The sequence below is a fragment of the Somniosus microcephalus genome, chromosome 7, assembly GCF_052327205.1.
Source record: "Somniosus microcephalus isolate GS21.2 chromosome 7, FLI_Smic_1.0, whole genome shotgun sequence".
Taxonomy (NCBI): domain Eukaryota; kingdom Metazoa; phylum Chordata; class Chondrichthyes; order Squaliformes; family Somniosidae; genus Somniosus; species Somniosus microcephalus.
Window position 1 is genome coordinate 264,097,498 of NC_140993.1, and position 17,858 is coordinate 264,115,355.

General features: G+C 50.0%; 1 protein-coding gene across 1 annotated transcript; it reads left to right on the plus strand.

Moving 5' to 3' along the window:
* The first annotated feature begins 8,324 nt into the window (after positions 1-8,324).
* Positions 8,325-14,561, plus strand: LOC147115289 (interleukin-17C-like). The gene is made up of 3 exons (XM_085993705.1): positions 8,325-8,388; positions 8,601-8,845; positions 11,473-14,561. Exons 1-3 carry the CDS (start codon positions 8,371-8,373, stop codon positions 11,705-11,707), a joined length of 498 nt encoding a protein of 165 aa, XP_085849831.1. The 5' UTR covers positions 8,325-8,370; the 3' UTR covers positions 11,708-14,561.
* The last annotated feature ends 3,297 nt before the right edge of the window (positions 14,562-17,858 follow it).

Sequence of the window (17,858 nt, forward strand, 5' to 3'; positions counted from 1 at the left end):
TCCCTGTTGGATCTGGGATTGGGGTGTCTCCCTGTTGGATCTGGGATTGGGGTGTTTCCTGTTGTATCTGGGATCGGGGTGTCTCCCTGTTGTATCTGGGATCGGGGTGTCTCCCTGTTGTATCTGGGATCGGGGTGTCTCCCTGTTGTATCTGGGATCGGGGTGTCTCCCTGTTGTATCTGGGATCGGGGTGTCTCCCGGTTGTATCTGGGATCGGGGTGTCTCCCTGTTGTACCTGGGATCGGGGTGTCTCCCTGTTGTACCTGGGATCGGGGTGTCTCCCTGTTGTACCGAGGATCGGGGTGTCTCCCTGTTGTATCTGGGATCGGGGTGTCTCCCTGTTGTATCTGGGATTGGGGTGTCTCCCTGTTGTATCTGCGATCGGGGTGTCTCCCTGTTGTATCTGGGATCAGAGTGTCTCCCTGTTGTATCTGGGATCGGGGTATCTCCCTGTTGTATCTGGGATTGGGGTGTCTCCCTGTTGTATCTGGAATCGGGGTGTCTCCCTGTTGTATCTGGGTGTCTCCCTGTTGTATCTGGGATCGGGGTGTCTCCCTGTTGTATCTGGGATCGGGGTGTCTCCCTGTTGTATCTGGGATTGGGGTGTCTCCCTGTTGTATCTGGGTGTCTCCCTGTTGTATCTGGGATCGGGGTGTCTCCCTGTTGTACCTGGGATCCGGGTGTCTCCCTGTTGTACCGAGGATCGGGGTGTTTCCCTGTTGGATCTGGGATTGGGGTGTCTCCCTGTTGGATCTGGGATTGGGGTGTCTCCCTGTTGGATCTGGGATCGGGGTGTTTCCCTGTTGGATCTGGGATTGGGGTGTCTCCCTGTTGGATCTGGGATTGGGGTGTTTCCTGTTGTATCTGGGATCGGGGTGTCTCCCTGTTGTATCTGGGATCGGGGTGTCTCCCTGTTGTATCTGGGATCGGGGTGTCTCCCTGTTGTATCTGGGATCGGGGTGTCTCCCTGTTGTATCTGGGATCGGGGTGTCTCCCGGTTGTATCTGGGATCGGGGTGTCTCCCTGTTGTACCTGGGATCGGGGTGTCTCCCTGTTGTACCTGGGATCGGGGTGTCTCCCTGTTGTACCGAGGATCGGGGTGTCTCCCTGTTGTATCTGGGATCGGGGTGTCTCCCTGTTGTATCTGGGATAGGGGTGTCTCCCTGTTGTATCTGCGATCGGGGTGTCTCCCTGTTGTATCTGGGATCAGAGTGTCTCCCTGTTGTATCTGGGATCGGGGTATCTCCCTGTTGTATCTGGGATTGGGGTGTCTCCCTGTTGTATCTGGAATCGGGGTGTCTCCCTGTTGTATCTGGGTGTCTCCCTGTTGTATCTGGGATCGGGGTGTCTCCCTGTTGTATCTGGGATCGGGGTGTCTCCCTGTTGTATCTGGGATTGGGGTGTCTCCCTGTTGTATCTGGGTGTCTCCCTGTTGTATCTGGGATCGGGGTGTCTCCCTGTTGTACCTGGGATCCGGGTGTCTCCCTGTTGTACCTGGGATCGGGGCGTCTCCCTGTTGGATCTGGGATCGGGGCGTCTCCCTGTTGGATCTGGGATCGGGGCATCTCCCTGTTGGATCTGGGATCGGGGTGTCTCCCTGTTGGATCTGGGATTGGGGTGTCTCCCTGTTGTATCTGGGATTGGGGTGTCTCCCTGTTGTATCTGGGATTGGGATGTCTCCCTGTTGTACCTGGGATCGGGGTGTCTCCCTGTTGTACCGAGGATCGGGGTGTTTCCCTGTTGGATCTGGGATTGGGGTGTCTCCCTGTTGGATCTGGGATTGGGGTGTCTCCCTGTTGGATCTGGGATTGGGGTGTTTCCTGTTGTATCTGGGATCGGGGTGTCTCCCTGTTGTATCTGGGATCGGGGTGTCTTCCTGTTGTATCTGGGATCGGGGTGTCTCTCTGTTCTATCTGGGATCGGGGTGTCTCCCTGTTCTATCTGGGATCGGGGTGTCTCCCTGTTGTATCTGGGATCGGGGTGTCTCCCTGTTGTATCTGGGATCGGGGTGTCTCCCTGTTGTATCTGGGATCGGGGTGTCTCCCTGTTGTATCTGGGATTGGGATGTCTCCCTGTTGTACCTGGGATTGGGGTGTCTCCCTGTTGTACCTAGGATCGGGGTGTCTCCCTGTTGTACCTAGGATCGGGGTGTCTCCCTGTTGGATCTGGGATTGGGGTGTCTCCCTGTTGTATCTGCGATCGGGGTGTCTCCCTGTTGTATCTGGGATCAGAGTGTCTCCCTGTTGTATCTGGGATCAGAGTGTCTCCTTGTTGTATCTGGGATCGGGGTATCTCCCTGTTGTATCTGCGATTGGGGTGTCTCCCTGTTGTATCTGGAATCGGGGTGTCTCCCTGTTGTATCTGGGTGTCTCCCTGTTGTATCTGGGATCGGGGTGTCTCCCTGTTGTACCTGGGATCGGGGCGTCTCCCTGTTGTACCTGGGATCGGGGTGTCTCCCTGTTGTACCTGGGATCGGGGTGTCTCCCTGTTGTACCTGGGATCGGGGTGTCTCCCTGTTGTACCTGGGATCGGGGCATCTCGCTGTTGGATCTGGGATCGGGGCGTCTCCCTGTTGGATCTGGGATCGGGGCGTCTCCCTGTTGGATCTGGGATCGGGGCGTCTCCCTGTTGGATCTGGGATCGGGGCGTCTCCCTGTTGGATCTGGGATCGGGGTGTCTCCCTGTTGGATCTGGGATCGGGGTGTCTCCCTGTTGGATCTGGGATCGGGGTGTCTCCCTGTTGTACCTGGGATCGGGGTGTCTCCCTGTTGTACCTGGGATCGGGGTGTCTCCCTGTTGTATCTGGGATCGGGGTGTCTCCCTGTTGTATCTGGGATCAGAGTGTCTCCCTGTTGTATCTGGGATCGGGGTATCTCCCTGTTGTATCTGGGATTGGGGTGTCTCCCTGTTGTATCTGGAATCGGGGTGTCTCCCTGTTGTATCTGGGTGTCTCCCTGTTGTATCTGGGATCGGGGTGTCTCCCTGTTGTATCTGGGATCGGGGTGTCTCCCTGTTGTATCTGGGATTGGGGTGTCTCCCTGTTGTATCTGGGTGTCTCCCTGTTGTATCTGGGTGTCTCCCTGTTGTATCTGGGATCGGGGTGTCTCCCTGTTGTACCTGGGATCGGGGTGTCTCCCTGTTGTACCTGGGATCGGGGCGTCTCCCTGTTGGATCTGGGATCGGGGCGTCTCCCTGTTGGATCTGGGATCGGGGCGTCTCCCTGTTGGATCTGGGATCGGGGTGTCTCCCTGTTGGATCTGGGATTGGGGTGTCTCCCTGTTGGATCTGGGATTGGGGTGTCTCCCTGTTGTATCTGGGATTGGGATGTCTCCCTGTTGTACCTGGGATCGGGGTGTCTCCCTGTTGTACCGAGGATCGGGGTGTTTCCCTGTTGGATCTGGGATTGGGGTGTCTCCCTGTTGGATCTGGGATTGGGGTGTCTCCCTGTTGGATCTGGGATTGGGGTGTCTCCCTGTTGGATCTGGGATTGGGGTGTTTCCTGTTGTATCTGCGATCGGGGTGTCTCCGTGTTGTATCTGGGATCGGGGTGTCTCCCTGTTGTATCTGGGATCGGGGTGTCTCCCTGTTGTACCTGGGATCGGGGCGTCTCCCTGTTGTACCTGGGATCGGGGCGTCTCCCTGTTGGATCTGGGATCGGGGCGTCTCCCTGTTGGATCTGGGATCGGGGCGTCTCCCTGTTGGATCTGGGATCGGGGCGTCTCCCTGTTGGATCTGGGATCGGGGCGTCTCCCTGTTGGATCTGGGATCGGGGCGTCTCCCTGTTGGATCTGGGATCGGGGCGTCTCCCTGTTGGATCTGGGATCGGGGCGTCTCCCTGTTGGATCTGGGATCGGGGCGTCTCCCTGTTGGATCTGGGATTGGGGTGTCTCCCTGTTGTATCTGGGATTGGGATGTCTCCCTGTTGTACCTGGGATCGGGGTGTCTCCCTGTTGTACCGAGGATCGGGGTGTTTCCCTGTTGGATCTGGGATTGGGGTGTCTCCCTGTTGGATCTGGGATTGGGGTGTTTCCTGTTGTATCTGGGATCGGGGTGTCTCCCTGTTGTATCTGGGATCGGGGTGTCTCCCTGTTGGATCTGGGATCGGGGTGTCTCCCGGTTGTATCTGGGATCGGGGTGTCTCCCTGTTGTACCTGGGATCGGGGTGTCTCCCTGTTGTACCTGGGATCGGGGTGTCTCCCTGTTGTACCGAGGATCGGGGTGTCTCCCTGTTGTATCTGGGATCGGGGTGTCTCCCTGTTGTATCTGGGATTGGGGTGTCTCCCTGTTGTATCTGCGATCGGGGTGTCTCCCTGTTGTATCTGGGATCAGAGTGTCTCCCTGTTGTATCTGGGATCGGGGTATCTCCCTGTTGTATCTGGGATTGGGGTGTCTCCCTGTTGTATCTGGGATCGGGGTGTCTCCCTGTTGTATCTGGGATCGGGGTGTCTCCCTGTTGTATCTGGGATTGGGGTGTCTCCCTGTTGTATCTGGGTGTCTCCCTGTTGTATCTGGGATCGGGGTGTCTCCCTGTTGTACCTGGGATCGGGGTGTCTCCCTGTTGTACCTGGGATCGGGGTGTCTCCCTGTTGGATCTGGGATCGGGGCGTCTCCCTGTTGGATCTGGGATCGGGGCGTCTCCCTGTTGGATCTGGGATCGGGGCGTCTCCCTGTTGGATCTGGGATCGGGGTGTCTCCCTGTTGGATCTGGGATCGGGGTGTCTCCCTGTTGTATCTGGGATTGGGGTGTCTCCCTGTTGTACCTGGGATCGGGGTGTCTCCCTGTTGTACCGAGGATCGGGGTGTTTCCCTGTTGGATCTGGGATTGGGGTGTCTCCCTGTTGGATCTGGGATTGGGGTGTCTCCCTGTTGGATCTGGGATTGGGGTGTTTCCTGTTGTATCTGGGATCGGGGTGTCTCCCTGTTGTATCTGGGATCGGGGTGTCTCCCTGTTGTATCTGGGATCGGGGTGTCTCCCTGTTGTATCTGGGATCGGGGTGTCTCCCTGTTGTATCTGGGATCAGAGTGTCTCCCTGTTGTATCTGGGATCGGGGTATCTCCCTGTTGTATCTGGGATTGGGGTGTCTCCCTGTTGTATCTGGGATCGGGGTGTCTCCCTGTTGTATCTGGGATCGGGGTGTCTCCCTGTTGTATCTGGGATTGGGGTGTCTCCCTGTTGTATCTGGGTGTCTCCCTGTTGTATCTGGGATCGGGGTGTCTCCCTGTTGTACCTGGGATCGGGGTGTCTCCCTGTTGTACCTGGGATCTGGGATCGGGGCGTCTCCCTGTTGGATCTGGGATCGGGGCGTCTCCCTGTTGGATCTGGGATCGGGGCGTCTCCCTGTTGGATCTGGGATCGGGGTGTCTCCCTGTTGGATCTGGGATCGGGGTGTCTCCCTGTTGTATCTGGGATTGGGGTGTCTCCCTGTTGTACCTGGGATCGGGGTGTCTCCCTGTTGTACCGAGGATCGGGGTGTTTCCCTGTTGGATCTGGGATTGGGGTGTCTCCCTGTTGGATCTGGGATTGGGGTGTCTCCCTGTTGGATCTGGGATTGGGGTGTTTCCTGTTGTATCTGGGATCGGGGTGTCTCCCTGTTGTATCTGGGATCGGGGTGTCTCCCTGTTGTATCTGGGATCGGGGTGTCTCCCTGTTGTATCTGGGATCGGGGTGTCTCCCTGTTGTATCTGGGATCAGAGTGTCTCCCTGTTGTATCTGGGATCGGGGTATCTCCCTGTTGTATCTGGGATTGGGGTGTCTCCCTGTTGTATCTGGGATCGGGGTGTCTCCCTGTTGTATCTGGGATCGGGGTGTCTCCCTGTTGTATCTGGGATTGGGGTGTCTCCCTGTTGTATCTGGGTGTCTCCCTGTTGTATCTGGGATCGGGGTGTCTCCCTGTTGTACCTGGGATCGGGGTGTCTCCCTGTTGTACCTGGGATCGGGGCGTCTCCCTGTTGGATCTGGGATCGGGGCGTCTCCCTGTTGGATCTGGGATCGGGGCGTCTCCCTGTTGGATCTGGGATCGGGGCGTCTCCCTGTTGGATCTGGGATCGGGGTGTCTCCCTGTTGTATCTGGGATCGGGGTGTCTCCCTGTTGTACCTGGGATCGGGGTGTCTCTCTGTTGTACCGAGGATCGGGGTATTTCCCTGTTGGATCTGGGATTGGGGTGTCTCCCTGTTGGATCTGGGATTGGGGTGTCTCCCTGTTGGATCTGGGATTGGGGTGTTTCCTGTTGTATCTGGGATCGGGGTGTCTCCCTGTTGTATCTGGGATCGGGGTGTCTCCCTGTTGTATCTGGGATCGGGGTGTCTCCCTGTTGTATCTGGGATCGGGGTGTCTCCCTGTTGTATCTGGGATCGGGGTGTCTCCCTGTTGTATCTGGGATCGGGGTGTCTCCCTGTTGTATCTGGGATCGGGATGTCTCCCTGTTGTACCTGGGATCGGGGTGTCTCCCTGTTGTACCTAGGATCGGGGTGTCTCCCTGTTGGATCTGGGATTGGGGTGTCTCCCTGTTGTATCTGCGATCGGGGTGTCTCCCTGTTGTATCTGGGATCATAGTGTCTCCCTGTTGTACCTGGGATCGGGGTGTCTCCCTGTTGTACCTGGGATCGGGGCGTCTCCCTGTTGTACCTGGGATCGGGGCGTCTCCCTGTTGTACCTGGGATCGGGGCGTCTCCCTGTTGTACCTGGGATCGGGGCGTCTCCCTGTTGGATCTGGGATCGGGGCGTCTCCCTGTTGGATCTGGGATCGGGGCGTCTCCCTGTTGGATCTGGGATCGGGGCGTCTCCCTGTTGGATCTGGGATCGGGGCGTCTCCCTGTTGGATCTGGGATCGGGGCGTCTCCCTGTTGGATCTGGGATCGGGGCGTCTCCCTGTTGGATCTGGGATCGGGGCGTCTCCCTGTTGGATCTGGGATCGGGGCGTCTCCCTGTTGGATCTGGGATCGGGGCGTCTCCCTGTTGGATCTGGGATCGGGGCGTCTCCCTGTTGTACCTGGGATCGGGGCGTCTCCCTGTTGTACCTGGGATCGGGGCGTCTCCCTGTTGTACCTGGGATCGGGGCGTCTCCCTGTTGTACCTGGGATCGGGGCGTCTCCCTGTTGTACCTGGGATCGGGGTGTCTCCCTGTTGTACCTGGGATCGGGGTGTCTCCCTGTTGTACCTGGGATCGGGGTGTCTCCCTGTTGTACCTGGGATCGGGGTGTCTCCCTGTTGTACCTGGGATCGGGGCGTCTCCCTGTTGGATCTGGGATCGGGGCGTCTCCCTGTTGGATCTGGGATCGGGGCGTCTCCCTGTTGGATCTGGGATCGGGGCGTCTCCCTGTTGGATCTGGGATCGGGGCGTCTCCCTGTTGGATCTGGGATCGGGGCGTCTCCCTGTTGGATCTGGGATCGGGGCGTCTCCCTGTTGGATCTGGGATCGGGGTGTCTCCCTGTTGTACCTGGGATCGGGGTGTCTCCCTGTTGTACCTGGGATCGGGGTGTCTCCCTGTTGTACCTGGGATCGGGGCGTCTCCCTGTTGGATCTGGGATCGGGGCGTCTCCCTGTTGGATCTGGGATCGGGGCGTCTCCCTGTTGGATCTGGGATCGGGGCGTCTCCCTGTTGGATCTGGGATCGGGGCGTCTCCCTGTTGGATCTGGGATCGGGGCGTCTCCCTGTTGGATCTGGGATCGGGGCGTCTCTCTGTTGGATCTGGGATCGGGGCGTCTCCCTGTTGGATCTGGGATCGGGGCGTCTCCCTGTTGGATCTGGGATCGGGGTGTCTCCCTGTTGTACCTGGGATCGGGGTGTCTCCCTGTTGTACCTGGGATCGGGGTGTCTCCCTGTTGTACCTGGGATCGGGGTGTCTCCCTGTTGTATTTGGGATCGGGGAGTCTCCCTGTTGTAGCTGCGATCGGGGTGTCTCCCTGTTGCATCTGGGATCGGGGTGTCTCCCTGTTGTATCTTGGATGGGGTGTCTCCCTGTTGTATCTTGGATGGGGTGTCTCCGTGTTATATCCATGGGTTTGAGTTGAATCCTTATTAAACCCGTGGGATTGGGTTATTTCCCTGTTATGTTCATGCAGTTGGTTGCATCTGCTCTAGGTAGGATATATTACTAGGCAGCAGTGCAGTCCTGAGTAGGTGTAATGCTTGAATGGACAGGAATGCCTGCCTATCTTTGAGATTTATTCAAAGACATGTTTTTGCAGGTTCTGATAAAAATTTGCCTAAGAGACTCAGTCATTTGTGTATAGGAAGTATTTTGTTCTTAATAACTCCTCCTTCAGGATTGACAAAATAAATAGAAGAGCAAACTGGCAGGAAAGAAATAGAAGGAGATTGATAGAAAGCAGGCTGGAAACATAGCAGCGTCTGGAAGGAATAGGAAAATGTGCTCACAAGCATTGGTAAGTACATTTCAATTACCTTTAACTCTTGTCAGCTCATCTGATGAGAAGAAAGAAGAAGGAAAGAAGAATTTCTATAGCACCTTTCACGATCTCAGGATGTCCCAAAGCGGTTCACAGCCAATGAAGTACTTTTTGAATTGTAGTCACTGTTCTAATGTAGGAAAAACATTATACAATATTAATACGCATAAAGTTGATCTCTTTTCCAGATTGCGTTAACTGCTTTCCTTGCAACTGTTAATGCAAATGAATATGCCGAATTACCTTCCGATTGTAGAGATGAAATTCCACTTCAGATGCTAAAGAAAAGGATCAGAATTACATACCCTTCGAGTGTTTTAAAAGAGTTGGGGAGACACGACCAATACAGACATCACAGATGTCCAGCATGGTCTCCTAAACTGCTGGCAAGTTCACACATTGAGGACAGGTCAATCTCACCTTGGACATACAGGTAAGATGAAATCTGCTGGCTACACGGCAATCCAGTGTTGTCGTTTTTCCATGTGGTATTCCCATGCACCTCCCCAAAAGCTACTGTAACAAGAAGTCCCCAGATCTTAACATAAGCAGATAATGTGTGTGCAGTGTATTAGACTAGACCAGAGGTCATGAATTAATATCTGTGCATGACATGTTGTGAAATTGAATTCACAAAAATACGGTAATGCGTGGGCTGGCATCTGGTTCAGGCGCGTTAAGTACATATACGGGGTGAGTTTCATCATCTGTCGATATGTGGTCAGCTTCCACAGGTACGCTGATGACACCCAGCTCTACTCTCCACCATCTCACTCGACCCCTCCACTGCCTCTGTGTTGTCAGTCATCTAGCCTTGGATGAGCCGCAATTTCCTCCAGTTAAACATTGTGAAGATCAAAGCCATCAGTGGCAGACCCCGCCTCAGACTCCGTACCCTTGCCGTTGATTCCGTTCCCCACCATTGAACCCTGAGCTGAGCTTCCGACCTCATATCCTCTCCATCACACAGACCACCTACTTCCACCTCCATAATATCACGTGTCTCCGCCTCTGCCCTTTTACATAGAAACATAGAAGATAGGAGCAGGAGTAAGCCATTCTGCTGAAACGCCTCATCCAGGCCTTTGTCACCTCCATTCGCAAATATGTCCTGGCCGGTTTCCCATCCAGCACCCTCCGTAAAATTCAGCTTCTTCAAAACTCTGCTGCCTGTATCCTATCCTGCACCAAATCCCACTCATCCATCACCCCTGCCCTTTCTGACATACATCAGCTCCTAGACAACCAAGGCCTCAAAATTTTTATTTCGCTTCCTCATGTTTAAATCCCTTCATTGTCTCTCCTCTCCCTAATTCTGTAACCTCCTCCAGCTCTAAATCACCCTTTGAAATCTCGGACTCTGACCTTGTGCCACCACCCACCCCCCAACCCCTCCACACTTTGCCCCACTATTGGCAACCTAGGCTTCATACTCTGGAATTCCCTTCCTAAACCCAGCTGCTTTTGCACCACCCTCTACTCCTTAAACAACAACTTGCATTTACATAGCGCCTTTAACATAGTAAAACGTCCCAAGGTGCTTCACAGGAGCAATTATCTGACAAAATTTGACACCGCACCACATAAGGAGATACTTGGACAGGTGCCTAAACGCTTGGGCAAAGAGGTAGGTTTTATGGAGCATTATAAAGGAGGAGAGAGAGGTAGAGGGGTTGGGTCAGGGGGTGGGGGGATTCTAGAGCTTCAACCCACCTCTTTGATCAAGCTTTGGCTTTGCGTCATTTTTTTTCTGATGGCGCCGCTGTAACCCGCCTTCGGGCTTTTTTTGTATATTAGCACTCCAGCCATGAAGCCTCACACGATGGAAGCACGTATCAGAAATTTAGACATGGAAGTCAGTGTGATCAATTTGCAGCCTGAATGATTTCCAGTGCATTTAAATTAATAGACAGTGCGCTTTAATTCATAAAATATAGGAACAGGAGTAGACCATTTAGCCCCTTGAGCCTGTGCTGCCATTCAATTAGCTCATGGCTGATCTATACCTCAACTCCCTCTACCCGCTTGGTTCCATAACCCTTAATACCCTTACCTACCTGACATCACCCCTTAATGGCCGAGCTCTAATTTTAAGTTTATGCCTCTTTTTCTGGTCACCCCCACCAGAGGAGATAGTTTCTCTGTATCGAATAAGTTCACCGTTTAAAAACACCTCAATTAAATCACTTCTCCTAAACTCTAGCAATACAAACAGTCTGTGCAACCTGTCCACATAATTTAACCCTTTAAGCCCCGGTATCATTCTGGTGAATCTGCGCTGTACCCACTCCAAGGCCAATATATCCTTCCGGAGGTTCGGTGCCCAGAACTGAATGCAGTACTACAGATGGGGCCTGACCAAAGAAAAGAAAGATTTGCATTTCTGTAGCACCTTTCATGACCATCGGACGTCCCAAAGCGCTTTACAGCCAATTAAGTACTTTTGAAGTGTAGTCACTATTGTAATGTAGGAAACATGGCAGCCAATTTTTCGCACAGCAAGCTCCTACAAAAAGCAGCAATGTGATAATGACCAGATAATAGGTGTTGGTTGAGGGGTAAATATTAGCCAGGACACCAGGGAGAACTCCTCTGCTTTTCTACAAGATAGTGCCACGGGATCTTTTATGTCCAGCTGAGAGCACCTCTGACAGTGCAGCACTCCCTCAGTACTGCACTGGAGTGTCAGACAAGAATTTTTGTGCTCAAGTCCCTGGAGTGGGACTTGAGCACAACCTCCTGACTCAGAGGCGAGTGTGCTGCCAACTGAGCCACGACTGACCCTACCAAGCCTTATTTAGATTTAACTACTTTACGTGTGGGACGTATTGCACAGGTGTGTCTGTGGAGGAGGTTATAGATGTGTATGATTTTTTTTAAATTATACATTCACAAGATCTGGGTGTCGCTCACAAGGCCAGCATTTTATTGCCCATCCCTTAATGCCCGAGAAGGTGGTGGTGAGCTGCCTTCTTGAACATTGTAGTCATGTGGTGTGACTCGTGAGCACAAATTCAAATCAATTACAAGTTTAACAAATTCTATTTTCCAATGTTTTAGCATTAATAAGGACCATAAACGCATCCCTGAATCAATTCCAGAAGCTGTCTGTCTGTGTCGTGGATGCATCAATTTTAGTAAGATGAAGCACTCGTTGGATTACACTTCAGTACCTGTGACAACAACCATGCAGGTGTATTATCGCACATCCTGTGGAGAACATAAGTTTCAGTACGAAACTAAATGGATTGAAATTGCTATTGCTTGTACATGCATCGCCCCAAAGTTGGATTAACTAATCAATGTGCACAGGAGATGTGTCTTACTGTGATTGTATCTGTATTTGCCAGAATAATTGTATTGTAGCAAGATATCCTGAACTGTATTATTATTTTCTGCTATTGAGTTGGGTTCCCCTGGGGGAATGGGGAAGGACGTACAAAGCTCGTGTTCAGTAGCTGTAGTTTCACAAAGATGTATGTTTTTGGACAACCAGTGCACTTTTCCTATTTTTGTTTTAATACAAAAGGAAAGTACTACAAGTGATTTTGCGAAATATCTTCAAGGGAATAGTAACATTCAAAAAGGGAACTGGATAAACATTTGAAGGGAAAACTTTGCAGGGCTATGGGGAAAGAGCAGGCGGAATGGGACTAATTGGAGAGCTCTTTCAAAGAGCCGGCACAGGCACGATGGGCCGAACGGAAGCAAAGAAGAAAAAAAATGAAAGACTTGCATTTATATAGAGCCTTTCATAACCTCAGGACGTCCCACGTGTAGTCACTATTGTAATACAGGAAATGCGGCAGCCAATTTGCGCACAGCAAGCTCCCACAAACAGCAATGTGATAATGACCAGATAATTTTTTTTGCAGTGATGTTGACTGAGGGATAAATATTGGCCAGGACACCGGGGAGAACTCCCCTGCTCTTCTTTGAAATAGTGCCGTGGGATCTTTTACGTCCACCTGAGAGAGCAGATGGGGGGCCTCGGTTTAACGTCTCATCTGAAAGGCGGCACCTCCGACAGAGCGGCACTCCCTCAGTACTGCACCGGGAGTGTCGGCCTAGATTTTTGTGCTCAAGTCTCTGGCGTGGGACTTGAACCCACGACCTCCTGACTCAGCGGCGAGAGTGCTGCCCACTGAGCCACGGCTGAATAAACCAGTAAAACAAAGTAAGAGATAAAATTTCAACATATTTAGTGGGTAGCAGGGAAGTGGGAAACCTAGAAAATTTCGTCTTTTTCTTTGTTTTCTCTGCCTGCTTTTAAAGTGGAAAACAAGCGCGAAGAAAAGCCAAGTTACTTTTCATAGAATCATAGAATTGTACAACACATTCGGCCCATTGTGCCTGTGCCGGCTCGTTGAAAGAGCTCTCCAATTAGTCCCACTCCCCCTGCTCTTTCCCCATAGCCTTGCAATTTTTTTTTCCTTTTCATGTATATATCCAATTCCCTTTTGAAAGTTACTATTGAATCTGCTTTCACTGCCCTTTCAGGCAGTGCATTCCAGATCACAACAACTTGTGTAAGTTTTTGTTCCCCCTCATGTAGCCTCTGCTTCTTTTGTCAATTACCTTGAACGCACAGATCTGATTTTTTTTTCTGTAGATTGAGGCACTTTTTCCTTGGCAACTTTCCTGCCTGTGCATACCTTGGATCAATTTTGTTTTTAAACACTTTCCATACTTTAGCGGTGTTCGCACTTGCGCCAGAGGTAAAGCATCTACAAAAAATGATTTGTCTGTGGGAGAAGGCTGATCGCGCCCTGCACCATTACAGAGGCAGATACCTGGAGACACAAAAAAAACAAATCTCAAATGTATTGCTTCACCCGAGATTAACAGCACCGTCAGACTACACATCACCTTGTTTGTCTTTCCCATTTGTAATTTGGGTAACTATCATCCTTGTGGAGTGTTACATAGAATTTACAGCACAGAAACAGGCCATTCGGCCCAATTGATCCATGCCGGTGTTTATGCTCCACACGAGCCTCCTCCCACCCTACCTTACCTGATTTGCATAACCTTCTATTCCTTTCTCCCTTGAGGCCAGTTCATTAAATATATTCAAGAAAGAGTTAGATATATTTCTTGAGGCTAAAGGGATCAAGGGATATGGGGAGAAGGCAGGGACAGGGTACTGAATTTGGATGATCAGCCATGATCTCATTGAATGGTGGAGCAGGCTCGAAGGGCCGAATGGCCTACTCCTGCTCCTATCTTCTATGTTTCTATGTGTTTATCTAGCTTCTCCTTAAAAAACATCACTGCTATCTGCCTCAACCACTCCCTGTGGTAGTGAGTTCCACATTCTCACCACTCTCAAGGTAAAGAAGTTTAATGTAAATAGTGCTTTCCTGGGCAGCACTGTTGGCTCTTTTGTGCATTTCCTGGCAAGGCTTTAAACAGTTGATTTTTTTTTCTTAACAAAAAGAGCTGAGCTGCTGCAGCATTACTCACTCCTGTTTTGTATCCTTTGAAGACCAGGTGTACGAGGAGTGTGAGCGTAACCTTCACATTCAACCGTGATAACAATTGTTATGGTTGTGAAGGGACTTTGTGTAAGTGCAATGTACCACAAACAAAGTACATGTGTCAATTTTTTGTTTTGATAACGCTCCTGTGAAGCACCTTGGGATGTTTTACTAGGTTAAGGATGCTATATAAATACAAGTTGTTGCTGTTGTGTTGGAGTACTTTGTTTAGATTTAGTGAAATGCTCGACAACCGAGCAAGGTCTTCTTTATTTTTTTTTGGTTCGTCGGTTTTATTGAATTGTTACGGACAGTTGCCTTCTGTGAAGGTTTAATACTAAATGCATTTTGCTGTATAAACCAATTAAAACATTTCTAGTCTATAAATAGGCAGATGCATCAAAATATTAGAATAGGGGGAGGGGGGGTGTTGGACCCCAGTGTCAAAAAACAATGGAGTTCTTGGGGGTGATTTTCATTCAGAAGTCGGGTTGGAGGCGGGACTACAACTTTCAGGGTTGTAGTCCTGCCTCCATCGAGATGCGGCCAAGCCGCGCGATTTTAACTTGATTGACGTTGTTGAGCTCGCCCAGCGGGCTCAGCAGGCCAATTAAGGGCCACCCAGCAACAGGTGACGTCACAGACTGAAATTTCATCTGTCAAGACGTTTTGACAGATGAAATATCAGTGTTTCACAGCTGTTTGAAGCTGTCAAACACTGACAGTCTTACTTCTAACCTGAGTCCTTCTACACAGACTCAGTTAGAAATCTCACCAGCACAGAAAGCTGCAGGCTGTCACTTTTGACAGATCGCAGCCATTCTGCTTTCTGTGCTGGTTAGATGATGGACTCCCGAAACCTAGAGGAAGGAAGGCTGTAAAGGTAAGTACAGGTAATTTAAACTTCTTTACACACTTTAGACACACCAAACACACTTACCTTTGCACTCATGCACACATCACTCACCTGAACACCGACATCGCGGCCCCTCCAAGCCCTTCAACCCGACGGCCCGACTCCTCTAACTTGGCGTGGTTTGGAGCCATCGGGAATCCCACACTTCAACATCAATAGGGATTAGGTTAAAAACTGCCTGTTAACTACCTGTTAACAGGCAGTTAATTGGCACTAATCCCTTCCCACCTCGGGTAGGCGGGTCCCAGTGCGGCGCGGGTACCCGCCTCCTTTGAAACTTACATGGAGGTGGGTTGGGGGCGGGATGGTGTCGGGACCCCCGAATTCGGGACTTTAACCCCCCGCACGCCTCCAATCCCGATTTCACGGGTCAATGAAAATCGACCCCCTTGTTTCCCAACTCAATGTTTATAAGCTGAAGTCCCAGGGCTGCCTCTTGCTTTGTCCCACCTGCCCTATTCTGACAAGGTAAGGCATTGGTCAGTGCACTGTGGCTGCCCTGTGGACGCAAAATTGGCAAATATAAAAATATGTCCAAAAATAAACACATTGGGGTAGAGTTTCCGCTTTGGGCACAATTGGCAATTCTGCAAATTGCGCCTGTTTTGAAAAGTGATTTTTTTCTCCCCCCCCCATCCCAAGTTTCTTGCCCGTGCACACCTTGGATTAATTTTGTTTTTAAATACTTTAGTGGTGTTCGCACTTGCACTAGAGGCTAAGGCAAAGCATCCACAAAAATGTTATGTCTGTGGGAAAAGGCTGACACCCGAAGACACAAAAAACAGATCTCAAATGTATTGCCTCACCCAAGATTAACAGCACCGTCAAACTACACATCACCTTGTTCGACATTTGCATATCACCGAACGCAAAATCTGCCCTGAACCAGCCCAATTGAGCAGCGTTGTAGTTTTTAAAATTAAATTCTGCTTTAAAAAATATTCCTTGATATATTTAGGAGTGGTTACTTGGTAAAGTTTGAATTAATACAACTGAAAATGGGTTTATCACAAAAAATAAGCATTATAAATCATAGTGTCAATCCACCACCTGAGAGTAATCCGATTTTAAATGACTGAAAATGATTTTCTTTAAATATACAAAACTATTTTTAGTTAGGTTGGGGTACAGTAGTCAGTTCCTTGGAAACATTTTTTAAATTTCATTCAAAATGTTTGTGCCCAAAAAGATCCAGCTTAATTTTTGGAGCCTCCTCAAAGGCCTGCAAACGACTGCAATTAATGGAAACTCGCCATGGTTTATGGGTGGGGCCCGCTTCTAGTGCAATGTATTTAAAACTAGCGCAAAAGATCGCAGCAACTCGAGCTGCGCAGAACGCAATTTGCGCTTAAAATTCCGCAATCTTTTGCGCCGGTTACGCCGATATCGGGGGAATTGCGCCAAAAAAACAGCAGACCGGAGTGGAAAAGCCAGGCCCTTTTAAGGAACTAACCACAATACTGCAAAGTGCTACGTGGGTTTGTCGTCACAATCATTACTGATATTTTTGAAATAGTCAATTCTTCAATAATTTCAAGAAGGAGTTGGCTATATTTCTTGAGGCTAAAGGGATCAAGGGATATGGGGAGAAAGCAGGGACCGGGTACTGAATTTGGATGATCAGCCATGATCGCATTGAATGGCGGAGTGGGCTCGAGGGGCCGAATGGCCTACTCCTGCTCCTATCTTCTATGTTTCTATGTGCTGCGTAAAAAGGCTAAAAGCATTTGATTTTTTTCCAAACGCTGTACTTCTGACCTATGTAGGTGTCAAAAATGTGTCACCAACTTATCACGTTCACGGAAAAGACATCGAGGCAGTTGCTTGAAATGCCAGACTTAAAAGATGTTTTAGAAATATTGGTCAGCAATATGTTTAATTGGAGAGCTCTTTCAAAGAGCCGGCACAGGCACGATGGGCTGAATGGCCTCCCTCTGTGCTGTAAGAGTCTATGAAATTCGATACTTCAAGAAAATTCCAAGTATTCACAATAAGTAAGAATCTTTTTCGAAGAATATAAAATTTGTTGCTTGTGGGACACTAGAACGTACAGATCTGGAACCTGCTTCTGGGAAACACAGACTGGGGGGTAATTTTGATTTTGGGTGAAATGTAAATTGGGCGATATTGATTCGGCAGCTTATTATACTTCTCTCCCGATTTCCATTCCCATTGACTTCAGTCGGGAGAGATGTATATCGGGTGACCAATCCCATATCGCCCAAAGTTACCAACCCCACCCACCCCCCCCCGCCACTCCCACGAAGAGTGTTACAGAAAGGGGCTAGTTATAGAGCGGTCTCTTATATAGTTATCTATGTACTAAAATGTATCCTGCAGTTGGCAGCCTGAGTCTCTCGTGTACAAATTGTCACCCGGTTTTCAGTGGAGGAATAAGATATTGCTGTGATCCACCTTCCAGATAACTTGTTCTGTTTATCTGATAACAGAAGGAGTTAATAAATGTTCTGTAAAGATTATGGTATATCGTGTAAAAAAAGGATCTGTGATAAAATAGCATTGCACTGATGAATGTTCCTGGACCTCTGAAATGTGCTTTTCCTGAATCTGAATGTTCTCTTGCAAGGGATTACTATAAATTAGACTTTTTTAGTGAATTTGCACAATAATGTTAAAGGACTTTAATAAATCTGTGTAATAAAACTAAATGTATTGTCGTTACTATAAAAAACCTTGGATTACCTGTACCTAGTGTTTGCTGTCTTCAGTATCTTGCTACCCATTACCAGAAACATTGCATCAAAGGTACGCCACAGCATTTATGGAAAAACCCTAGCAGTGACCTAAGATAAATGAGTCAAACAACTGATGCTGACAATGTGGCCAAAAAAAAGCCTGCTTTTCCCACCACGTTAATTACCTACAGAATTTTAAAATGAGCAGAATGAAATAATTCTGAAAACACAAATAGAAAGAAAGAAGTCGCATTTCTATAGCGCCTTTCATGACCTCAGGACATCCCAAAGCGCTTTACAGCCACTTTTGAAGTGTAGTCACTGTTGTAATGTAGGCAACGCGGCAGCCAATTT